Source organism: Rhododendron vialii, chromosome 10a (genome assembly GCF_030253575.1).
Source record: "Rhododendron vialii isolate Sample 1 chromosome 10a, ASM3025357v1".
Taxonomy (NCBI): Eukaryota; Viridiplantae; Streptophyta; class Magnoliopsida; order Ericales; family Ericaceae; genus Rhododendron; species Rhododendron vialii.
Window position 1 is genome coordinate 29,493,265 of NC_080566.1, and position 11,597 is coordinate 29,504,861.

Consider the following 11,597-nt stretch of genomic DNA (forward strand, 5'->3'; position numbering starts at 1 on the left):
GGCATATGTGCAGGTGACCAGAGATCTGCTCGATACCTTCGAAAGAGTGTATATTGAACAGATAAGTTCTGGAAAGAATGCTCATGCAGATTCATTGGCATGGTTAGCTGCAGCTGTGCCATCTGAGTTTAGAAGAAAAATAGCCGTAGAATATTTGGCTGAGCCGAGCATTGGCAGAAGTGTAGAGATGGTCTTGGACGTGAGCCAAGGACCAAGTTGGATGGACCCAATAGTGGAGTTTTTACGAGATGAAGTACTTCCTTTGGACAAAAAGGAGGCACATAAAATCAGGACCAAATCTGCTCGGTTCTGGTTATCCCCAGAGGGAAAACTATATAGGAAGTCTTTTACAGGACCCTACTTGCTTTGTGTGCATCCTGAGATGGTGCAAAAGTTCCTCCACGAAATTCACGAGGGGACTTGTGGAAGCCATGCTGGTGGTCGGTCCATAGCCCACCGAGCAATCACCCAAGGGTATTGGTGGCCGTACATGCAAGAAGATGCTAAGGTGTACGTAAAAATTTGTGAGAAGTGTCAGAAATTTTCACCAATGATTCGAACACCAGCCGAGGACCTGGTGCCACTGACAAGTCCTTGGCCGTTTGCTCAATGGGGAATGGACATAGTGGGTCCACTACACAAAGCAACTGGGAATCGAAAATTCCTATTAGTTGCAACAGATTACTTCACTAAATGGATTGAGGCTGAGCCGTCGGCCAAGATTACTGAACCTATGATAGAAAGGTTTGTGTGGAAAAGCATCATAACTCGCTTTGGGGTACCCTATTCGTTGATTACAGACAATGGATCGCAATTTCAGAGGAAATTCAAAACTTTCTGTGCCCAGTATGGGATAAGAAATTATTATTCAACTCCAGCTTACCCTCAGAGCAACGGACAAGCAGAGGCTTCGAACAAAACAATCCTTGATGGGATTAAGAAACGTTTGGATAAAGCAAAGGGGAAATGGCCCGATGAATTGCCATTGGTCCTATGGGCATACCGAACAACGCCTAGGCGGTCTACGGGAGAGACCCCCTATTCATTAGCATATGGAACAGAGGCTGTTATTCCATTAGAAATAGGTCTGCCGACCAACAGGACCACTTTGGTTGAAAGTGGAGGAAATGACAAAGCCTTGGAGATTGAGCTAGACTTTGCCGAGGAACGACGAGAACGGGCCTTGGTGCACTTGGCCTCATACCAAGAGCAGCTCATCAAAGGTTATAACAGGAATGTACACCCACGAGAGTTTGGTGTTGGAGACCTTGTGCTACGAAAAGTGCTCGGCAATACTAAAGTGGCTAATGAGGGAAAGCTGGGGGCAAATTGGGAAGGCCCATATCGAGTTACAGAAATCGCAGGCATTGGGGCTTATCGATTGGCAGACTTGGATGGGAACCCAGTGCCAAGACCTTGACTGCTGTTTTCTTGGTATTTGTTTTGAATACGAAATCACGACATTGGTTTCCCTCATTCGTATTGGGGAGCAGGGTATAGGATATCCTTTTAAGTACGTGATACTTGAACACAAGTTCGAAACACTTGTGTGAACTTCAAACAAGTACGAAATACTTGAGAGATTGTTCTAAGTACGTGATACTTTAAAGTACGTGACACTTGAAAGAACGCAAGTACGAACAAGTACGAAATACTTGAGAGATTGTTCTAAGTACGTGACACTTAAAAGTTGCAACACAAGTTCGAAATACTTGTGTAAATTTCAAACATATAAGTACGTGAAACTTAAACGTTTAAAGTACGTGAAACTTAAAACTCTACGAGAAGTACGTAAAACTTGGAAGCATACGCATATATGCATAAAAGTACGTGAAAATTTTAAATACGTGAAACGAATTAAGTTCGAAATACTTAAACCATCTTAAAACATCCATATCAGCAACATGTGGACAAGGTATCTTGACAGGAATAATTCAAAAACAGATGTGAAGAAAGGCAGAGCTCATTCATCTTCTGTGAGATCTTGGACAGCTGCAGGAGTAATTATAGGAGCTACTGGAGCAGCCAGCTCTTCTATGGGATTTTCATCTCCAAGTTGACCATCACTGACTTCCTTTTGGCCAGGATTGGTCATATTAACTTGAGGCTCCACTTCAGACACAGGTTGCTCAGCAGACACGGTCACCTCCTGCTCATCATTTGTCTCCTCAGCAACATCCTCCTCTTGACTAGCAGCACTGGGTAGTTCAATGTTGGTCCATAGAGGAGATGATTCAGGAATCTCAGCCTTGGCAAGGCAAGCTGTCCAAGAGGCCACCCAGACTTGGTCTTGTATCCCAGGCATTTGGCTAGTATAGCTCTCCGTGGCAATCTTGATTCCTTCATTATATCCTTTCTCAAAAGCAGCTTTGGCTTCAGTCTGGGTCGTCTCAAGCTCCTTCAAAGTTTGAGCAAGACTGTCCTCCGCCCCCTTCAGTTGTCCCTTTAGCCCATCTGCCACTGCCAAGGCTTGGTTCCTTTCTTTCTCGAGCCTAATGATGGTACGTTGAAGCTTGGTATTCTCACTTGCAAGCTTGACACGTTGAGGCTCAGACTGGCTAAGCTTTTGAGCCATAGCCACCATTTTTTGCATCACCTGGAACGATCAAAATAGTTAAACATGGAAACCAAATGCTATGGTATGCTATGATTTACAAAAGCGAACTTTTTACCTTGGCATTGTGAGACATGAATGAGCTTAGAAGGTTGTCAGGCGAGCTTGCCACCTCCTTCTGCATATCTCCTGGCAGCAGAAAAGCTTGAGACAAGGCAAGGGCAGTGCCTTCTGACTCAACACTGTCCCGAACAGTGATAGCTCGGCTCCCGTGTGAGAATGGAGGAGCCCAGAGGGGAGCAGGAGATGAGGAGGATGTAGGGGGTCTTTCTTGAGTTTCCTCCACTCGTTGACGTTTTTCACGGTGAAGGGTTTCAATCTCTTCAAGGGAAAATCCAGGGGGAGCATCTGTTTGAGTTTGGAGGCGACGACCACGACCTTGAACATTTTGGCCCCGACCACGACCTCTACCAGGAATGGTGAGGAGGCTGCCCAAGTCAATTGGCCGGTTCATCTCTGAAGTTGAGAAGGTACGGCCGCTGGAAGACGAGTTGGATGTGGAACTGGAAGCTTCCTCAGCAAGGGGGATAGGCTCGTCAGAGATTGGAGGAGTTTGGGAACGCCTCTCTTCTTGTTCGGGAACTGGTCTTGAAGGACCAGCTACTGCAGGATTATCAGCTGCTCGGGTTCGCCGATCAATAAACCCACCATATGAAGCTTTGTAGCTGAGAAGTACTTGGGCTGCTCTTGCTCGGCCTGCAAGGTATGTCCCTTCGCCGTTGAATGCAAGTGCTCGTCTGATATCAGCTACGTGAACTTGAGGGGTTATAATGTTATAACCACGGTTGATATTTGATGCTGAAAACAAAAGGCACAACGAAATTAGAAGCACGAAAAAGCTCTTCCTATGAAAAAGGACAACACATATGAAATTAGGGAAAAGCACTAACGTGGGCTCCCGAATATGTGAGGGGCATGAAAACCAATCACTTGGCCGTCCTCATCTCTGGGTTCGAAGTTGCCCGTGACAATCAGGAAGTCGTCGTCATCCCCTCGAGCAGAGTCAAGGAGTTCAAGGACTAGCTTTTTTCTAGAATCCCTACTTTTTAGATAATAAGTAAGGGCATCCCCAGTTCTGGAAATACTGTATAGATGGTGAATATCATACAGGCCTAGCGAAGTCCCTAACATTTGGTTTAAGGTATTTATGCCCATAACTACCCTGAAGAAATTAGCAGAAACCTGCATTGGCGAAAGCCTGTAATACGCTAAGACTTGGCGGAGCAGAGGGGCTAGGGGAAACCTAACTCCGCCTTCAACGACGGCTACTACTGGAATATGAAGGGTGTCAAAATCGAAGCTTTCACGAATGGCATCCTCAGGAGCCAAAACAGTAGCTACGTTGTCAGGAATCCCATATCGAGATCTGAAACTAGCCATGGCTTGAGGAGTACTACAGTGCCTACGAAATCTACCCATTACCAGATAGGATTTTGGAATTCTACGAAGTGTAAAACAATGGGGACAATGAAACCCTAAACTGCGGTTGAAAACAATCCACTAGAGAAATGGAGTTGTGAGAAGAAGAAATGATGACTTACGAGAATAGTCGATGGAATCCTTAAAAGGAGAGGTCTTGAGACGATGAACAGAGCTTCAATGGCGGGCGAACGCTTGAACAGTTTTTTCTTCTGCAGAGGGAGTCTAAGGGGAAGATTGGGGTGTTTTGAAAAATGGGACGAAAACCCAAAAATACCCCAAAAGTGGGTGGCGTACGTGAAACGTCATACCAGACGCCGTTTGAGCGTTCCGTTTTCCCATAAACACGTCAGCTCGTATTTAATGGAACGCAATACGATGATCGACGCGTGTAAAGGTTAGGGCTAAAAGCCTGTGACGGCCACAAGAAAAGATGATTTTTTCTTAAGCAAAGTGGTGAAATATTGCACCAATATGTGAAATAAGGTGCAGAAACAAAGTGAATTTGTTCGCTTAAAAGCTTTACTCGTCATCTGAGTAAAATATAAACGAGCAAAGCTGGGGAGCAATTGTAGGGAGGTATTCCCGAACAGGTGCAAAATGAGCCCGAGCATGGTCAACTGAGGGTCAACGCACTGTGGACCACTGATATGAGAAGTCAATAGTCCAGAGAGGTTGTACGATTCTCGGTACAATAACATGAGATGTTATTAGGACCAAATACAAGAAAAGTGACATGAGATGCCACTGTTCATAGAAACTTGTTCGGCAAGAGAGAGCCGAACAGGAGGAAAGCTCCTTACAAAGGATATGGTTCAAATTATTTCCTCAGGACCAGTAACACGTGAGGTAATTGGTCCAGGCCATCTGTTCGGCCATGAGATGGCCGAACAGAGAGAGAAGTACTATTTGAGGGAACATTCTGGAAGGTTCCAGAGTAGTCATATCCCATAAAGGGATAAAGATCCCAAGAATATAGGATCTGAGAAAGATACCCAACGAATATGGGATGTTCGGCTCTTAAAGGAAAAGATTCCTAAAAGGACTCTTTTCCATAAACTGATAAAGGAAACGAGACTCCTTGATATCCTGGGTTTCCTATACGAGTTAGGAATCCTATGGCAACATGGATGCTTGGACAGCAAGCATCCATAAATCTATAAATATGAGGTAAACCTAGAGGTGAAAGGTACGCAATACACTGCATTCTTATTGCTTTCCTACTGATAATTAGGGTTTGATCATTAGTACGAAATACTAACAAAGGCATCGGAGGGCCTTTGCCACGAGAGGCAAAGGTGCGCTCACTCCTTGTCTGTTTTGCAGGATAAGGGTTTCTCTGACGAATTAGGGTTACGTTCAAGAGGCACGTGAAGCCGCTGCATTCCAGTGCTGTTCAGAGCACTACTTGAATTTATCCACCTACAGAATCAATATGAAACCATCCCATAAGATTCCAATTTATAAAGAAAGGATTAGCAACGGTTCAGTTTCTGAGCAGTTAATTAAAGCAGTTATTACGCACGATGATCTCCACTAACAGGAAGTGGAGGAGAAAACGGTTGGTGTTTCCCAGGGGATGCCATTGGTTTATCCCATCGATAAAGAAGGAAATTATTAGCCACGATTTGTATCCATTACCGAGGAACGGATTGATGAGTTAATGGACTAATGATTCCCTATGAATTGACCTTACAAACCCAAAAGAAATGAGCAAGCAGGGGCTGATTTGCCCTATCGATTCTGGACAAAAAAAAAAAAAAAAAGTCGTTTAGTGTTTCAGATGATTGATTCTGAGAAATGCAAAAATGGGATAAAATTACCTAGAATTAATGAAGTGGTTTTAATACAAGAACTATAAAAGCCTGAAAACAAGGCTAAACAGCGCAAGAAAATAAAGATTACAACTATTAAGATGCCTAGAATACATAGGCCAAAGTTATAAGTTGTAATGTACAGACAAATCATTGGTTCTTGGATTTAACCTCCAAGAACAGCCTGGAGAAATAACTCCACTTACTGTTGGTAGCGTTATACTTTTCTTGATACTTCAGAAAATCGGTGTTGGCCATTGTGATAATGGTTTTAGTTCCTTGCTCATCACAGGATAGCTTGGATAACTCTTGATTGATCAACTCTTTTCGTGCCAATAAAACTCTTTGTTGGTCATCAAGTTGACTCAAATGGGCAAGAAGGGCAGCCTTCTCATCTTCAATCTGTTGCAAGTCATCCTTCAGTTGATGAATGTTGCCCCCCATTGTATCCAAACTGTTTGAAATAGCTGCGAATTGATCGAGAGTATCCTGTTTACTTTTCATCTCTTTTTGACAGTAGGCTGCTACTGTCAAACTCTCGTTTACAATTGAATCAAATTCTTCAAGCTTGATTTGTTCAGATAATGGGAAGACTTTCTTGGATATCAAACGGTTCATACAGCTAGAAAAAGCTGTAGCATGATCAATGGCAATTTCCAATAATGGAAGCTCAAGTAGCTCAAAAAAGGTTTTCATTTCATCTCTTGTTTCCTCACTAAGTTCAGAAGATGGTGGAGAGGTCAGAGATTCAGAAAATTCAGAAATGGACTTTGAGTAGAATTCAGAGTATTTCTTGGTCCTAGTTAGCATAAGGTCCAAATCAGAATTTGGTGAATTGGTTGGCAATTCAGTATCAGCCCTATGAATAGATGAAGGAGAAACCATTGGAATGGTGGGGTTGATGATCATTTCTGGGGCAGGGATGTCCCTTTCAACCTGCTGTAGCTCTAAGAATTCAGTAGCCTCAAACAATGGTTCTACAGGCTCTGATGCCATTTCACCTTGAGCAGGAAAATGAATCTCTGGTTGCATAGCCTCAACCAATGGTTCCACAGGCTCTGATGCCATGTCTCCTAGGGCAGGAGAATGAATCTCTGGTTGCTCAAACCCAGTAGTCTCTGGTTCTACAAGGGGATCAACTCCCAGGGTTATAGGAGAAGTAGGCACTGAACTTAATATAAGTTCAGTAATTGGATCAAATGTTTGAGCCTTTGAAAAGGTTGATTCGTGACCCATGTCAGAAATTTTGACACCTTCGTCTGAAATTGGTACTGGACATAATGAAGGAAAGGGGGCATTAAAAATAAAATAAAAATAAAAATAAATAAAAATAAATAAATAATAAAAAAATAAAAATTTTGATTGTCAGAAAAGGAATTTACAGAGATTAATAGATTTAAACTCAAACCTTCATCCTTACTGCCTTCATCATCTGAGTGAGGTGCCAGTTGCAGTCTCCTCCTTGTTTTCTAGATATGGAAGAAAAGAAATGAATCAATGGTGGATTGGTGCATGATATTGAAGGTCCACATTAGCAGAAATATGAGACTCTTACTCTTTTAAATGTCACCAATGTTTCTGAATCTTCAGCTATTTCTGGTAAACTGGTCTGTCGATCAGGTAAATGGAGACCTTTCATGGCATCCGCCATGAGTGGAGGATCTCGCATGGTACCTTGGGCTTGAAGAGTCCTATTTCTTTTCTTGGAAGGAAGTGAAACCTCGGGTTGCTTCCCTTTATCTTGAGCTCTTGGGCCTCTTGGTTTTGGGACAGGAGCCCTTGTAAGAACTGAAATCATAAGAGTTAGTTGATAGTTAGTAAGTGAAATCTCATGACTATAAAATAAAGAAAGATAATTTCATAAAGAAAATATACCTGATGAGGATTCTTCAGGATCAAGTCTCAAAAGACAGTTGCTCAGTTCTTTGTTGAAAATGGTGGGCTTAATGCAGTCCCAAAACAGTCTGAATTCTGAAGTGAGCGAGGGTTCGGCCACAAAACTCGCTAGTTGAAACTGGCCTTAATACCTTGAAATTGTCCAATCAGTTCCGTAATTAGGGAAGTTTGGGTCACAACTGGTCTTGTTTTGGCCAAATCCTTGATCCTCGGATGAGTGTGAGGGACAGGGATCCCTTGTGACAAACCAAATTGTCTAGCACACTGATTTGGCATGTAGACTTCGAAACTGCAATTGGAAAAGCGTGTAGTCGATGGAGAGAATCCTATCGACAGGAATCTTGATATCAAAATACTAGCCCAAAATTCATTGACCACTTGGGCTGGAACTAGAAATTTGAGGATAGGTTCTATCCTTCGTGATGCTGAGTAGTGGCAGTCCTTAAATGGGAGCCAATTAGGGAAATCTTCAAGAACAGGGCTATAAAAAGCTGTGAAGTATCTCTTGAAGGATGAGTCCTCATGTTTGGGTTCATGTGCTAAAAAGTATTCCGCGTAGCTCAAGCATTTACCCTCATCTGTCCTTTTTGAAAAATAGCTTAAGGGCTTCAGAAATGGAAAATAGGCATACAGCCATGCTTGGAGAATCCAAAAGGGACCACCACAATTACTGGTAATTTTATTGTTGGTAAATGTCCACAACCCTTTATACAACGTCCCTAGAACAAAGGGAGCCAATGCAAGCTGTGCATCTTGAGCTAGGCAGATGGCCAAGCGGATATATTCCTTGGTGATCTTTAAACCAGACACACATAGCACATATTTGTTGAGCCAATACAAGTAAAATGCTACTTTCTCAGTAAAGGATGGCTCTCTAAGGTCAGAAGTACAAAAAAGGGATATAAAATGTGAATAACTCCATGAGTTATCAGTAAAGGCCTCAAATGGTGGATCACAAGGGCAATGATCCAAGGCAGCATTAATTTCTGCACCTATACTCGATAGGCCAGTCAGGTGAGCGATGTCTAAAATGGTGGGACTCATGAGGCCATATGGGAAAACAAAGGTGTTGGATGAAACAGACCAAAAACAAGCAGCAGCGGCAATCAAATTAGGGTTAAAATCAAAGGCTTGTGTAGATATGTCTATGGCTTCATAAATCCCCATAGCATGCCATGAGAGGTGTAGGTATCCCCTCATACGATTGACCCACTTTACCCAAGATGGGAATACAGAGGGCCAGGATCGGATGGTTCCCCTGGTATTCCAACCAGTACGATGAAGACCCGGGAGCGAGAGGAGTAAGGGTTCGTCGAAATTCACCGGATAATATGTTGGTAGTGAATCAGGGGAGTTTGGAGAATAAATTGGACCCAATATAAATTTAGAGGGGTGACCAACTACAGGAATGAAATAAAGGGGTAACTGAGGTGCCTCCCTTAGGCATTGAGGGTACCTTGGGAGATAGGTCTCTGTCGGGGTTTCAGTGTCCTGAGAACTTGATTCTTTCTTCAGAGTTGACCGAGGTGTCGACGACTTGGAAGAAGCTTTGGAGACCATTGCTTTGCGTTGAGGAGCTTTCTTGGGCGCCATCGATCCTGAGGGTGATGGTTTGTATTGGTGCCCTAATTTTGTAAACGGAAAGAGATATATACGTTGGGAGAACCCCGTGTAGTAATCACGCCTTTTAAAAAAGGCAAAGGACTTATTTGCTCGAGTTAAATGATTTTCAACTCAAACAAATAAGGGGGGCATTGTTTGTACCACAATTAAGATTTCCATCTTACCCGTCGATTTGACGACACGTGGCAAGGGTAAATATGGGCAAGTAAGTGGATAGAATGGGCTTACCCAAATAATGTAGAATCGATGGTGAAACTATGAAAAGTCTTGTCCGTCGATTGGCCTACACGTGGCGTATACTTATGACCTTTTTGTCCGTCGATAAGGTGACAGGTGTCAAGTGGAACTGGATCCCACGATTTCACGATTGAAGAGGATGATGACCGCAATTAACGAGACAATTTTCCCAACGTGGGTATGATCGGCAGTTGGAGGAAGTTCTTAAGCAGAAATCAAGGGAGTCTTTCAACTGCCACTTTGGAGGGAAGATTTGAATTCAAAGGTAGAGAGGCCTATTTAAAGACAAGTTAGTAGCAGTTTCAGGGACACACAAACAACGCCAATCAGGCCTTTATCTTTTCTTTTCTAGGAGTAGAATTAACTTGTAATTGTTCACTCAATCATCTCGATTGGTTGTTCTTCTACCTTGAGGGTTAATAAAGTCCATTTTGTTAATCTTCTTCCATACTTCATCCACTTCATTGTTTGTTTCCAAAGAAGTCCTAAAATACGGCAAGGAACCAAACTCCACTTTTCACATCCACATTCCAGCAAGCTTTACAATACGATTTCCCGTCGATTCTCCGTCGATTGGAAAGAAAACAAGAATTTTGGTAACACCGGGCCCTGGTTTCTGCTTTAATTATGATTAGCTTCAGTAATTGTTGGTTAGATAAATATAGCTTACAATGATATTATTATAATGGTTATTCAACTCGACCATGCTGCAGATTGATTCTTGATCAAAGAATTCATGCATGTCTGTGTTTTTTTAATTATTTCAAAGAAGTAAGAGCTGTTGCCTACTGCTATGTCTTCCGTCCAATTTTTGTTTTACTACAAAGATCAATTTCACCTTAATATTTGCTAGTACGTAGTAAAAGTCTCCTCCCAATACTCCAATGTTATTACTCACCAGTTTGTTGGGTTTTAAGAAAACACCGTCATAAAGCTGCTGACAGAGCTGCTCAGGACGAGACGTGTCGAGGGCTACGCCGTGTTCGTAGAGAATCGCCAAGAAATTGAGTTGGGGCCTTGTGATAATTCGTCTTCTGTTAATTCCAGCTACTGCTATTTCCTTCCCCTTCGAGTCTTTCCCACTTGTCTCTTCATCTTGGTTCCTAGCCGATCGAGCAAAATTAGGATAAGTGCAAATGATCGGAGAAACAAAAAAAAAAAAAAAAAAATATGTATATATGATGATCAGATCACATGCACGAGTTGATAGCCCCCGCCACAACCACATACAATCCCATCGGATTCCGGTCGTCGGCGAGCAGATGGAGATCGATCTATTGGTTCGTTTCTAATGCTGTATGTCTCGTGTGTGCATGTGTGAGAATACGCGCGGGAGCAAGTACTGTTGGAGATTTGTATTTCAAAAACATAAATTTTAGTGAAGTTTCACTAAATACAAGAGAATCAATTTTTTTTTGAAATCAACCAAATCATTTCCGATACAGGAAGATTTTACCTGTTTACCAAAAGAAAAAAACATGTGTTTTTAGCTTGCTAATTGATTATGATTGATTTGATTAGAGCCTTAATTTACGTTAATTGATTGATTCTACTTTCCTAATTATTTTCTCTCCTCACCTATAAAAGGGGCTCTTCTCTAATCTTTCAAATACACCGAAAAAAACCATTTTCATATACTGAGTTCTAGAGAGCAAGAAAGGTTGATTGTGTTCTGTATTTTCCGGTCTTCTTCCGTGCTAGGAAGATCGAGACAGAGGTTGTATTCTGGGCTGTTTTATCCTGGAGGCGGCGTGGCTGTTACTGCTTGCACAGAGAGGGCGGAGCCGCGAAACGTCTTAAAGATAGCGACCTAGTCCGCGACTCAACCCAAACAGCAACTAACACGATTTCTGGTATTTGGCACTTCCATTAACAGATTGTGAGGTAAACGGTTCCATACTCTCCATCCTTTACAATATCCAACAAGTACATACGAGCCAGCTTTGGAGTTTGGAGGGTAAAGAAAAACTTGTTATATAGACGCTCCCAAGTTA

At 42.5% G+C, this 11,597-nt stretch overlaps 1 protein-coding gene across 1 annotated transcript in view; it reads right to left on the bottom strand.

Annotated features, from left to right (window-relative positions):
• Positions 1–10,942, bottom strand: part of LOC131303451 (protein PHLOEM PROTEIN 2-LIKE A1-like) — a 28,550-nt gene extending 17,608 nt beyond the window's left edge. The window contains exons 1-2 of the mRNA XM_058330323.1: positions 10,834–10,942; positions 10,502–10,706 (exon numbers count right to left, since the gene is read on the bottom strand). Of these exons, the coding sequence (XP_058186306.1) occupies positions 10,502–10,706; positions 10,834–10,841 (213 nt within the window). The 5' untranslated portion in view covers positions 10,842–10,942. The remainder of the gene's footprint in view (positions 1–10,501; positions 10,707–10,833) is intronic.
• Positions 10,943–11,597: the final 655 nt, after the last annotated feature.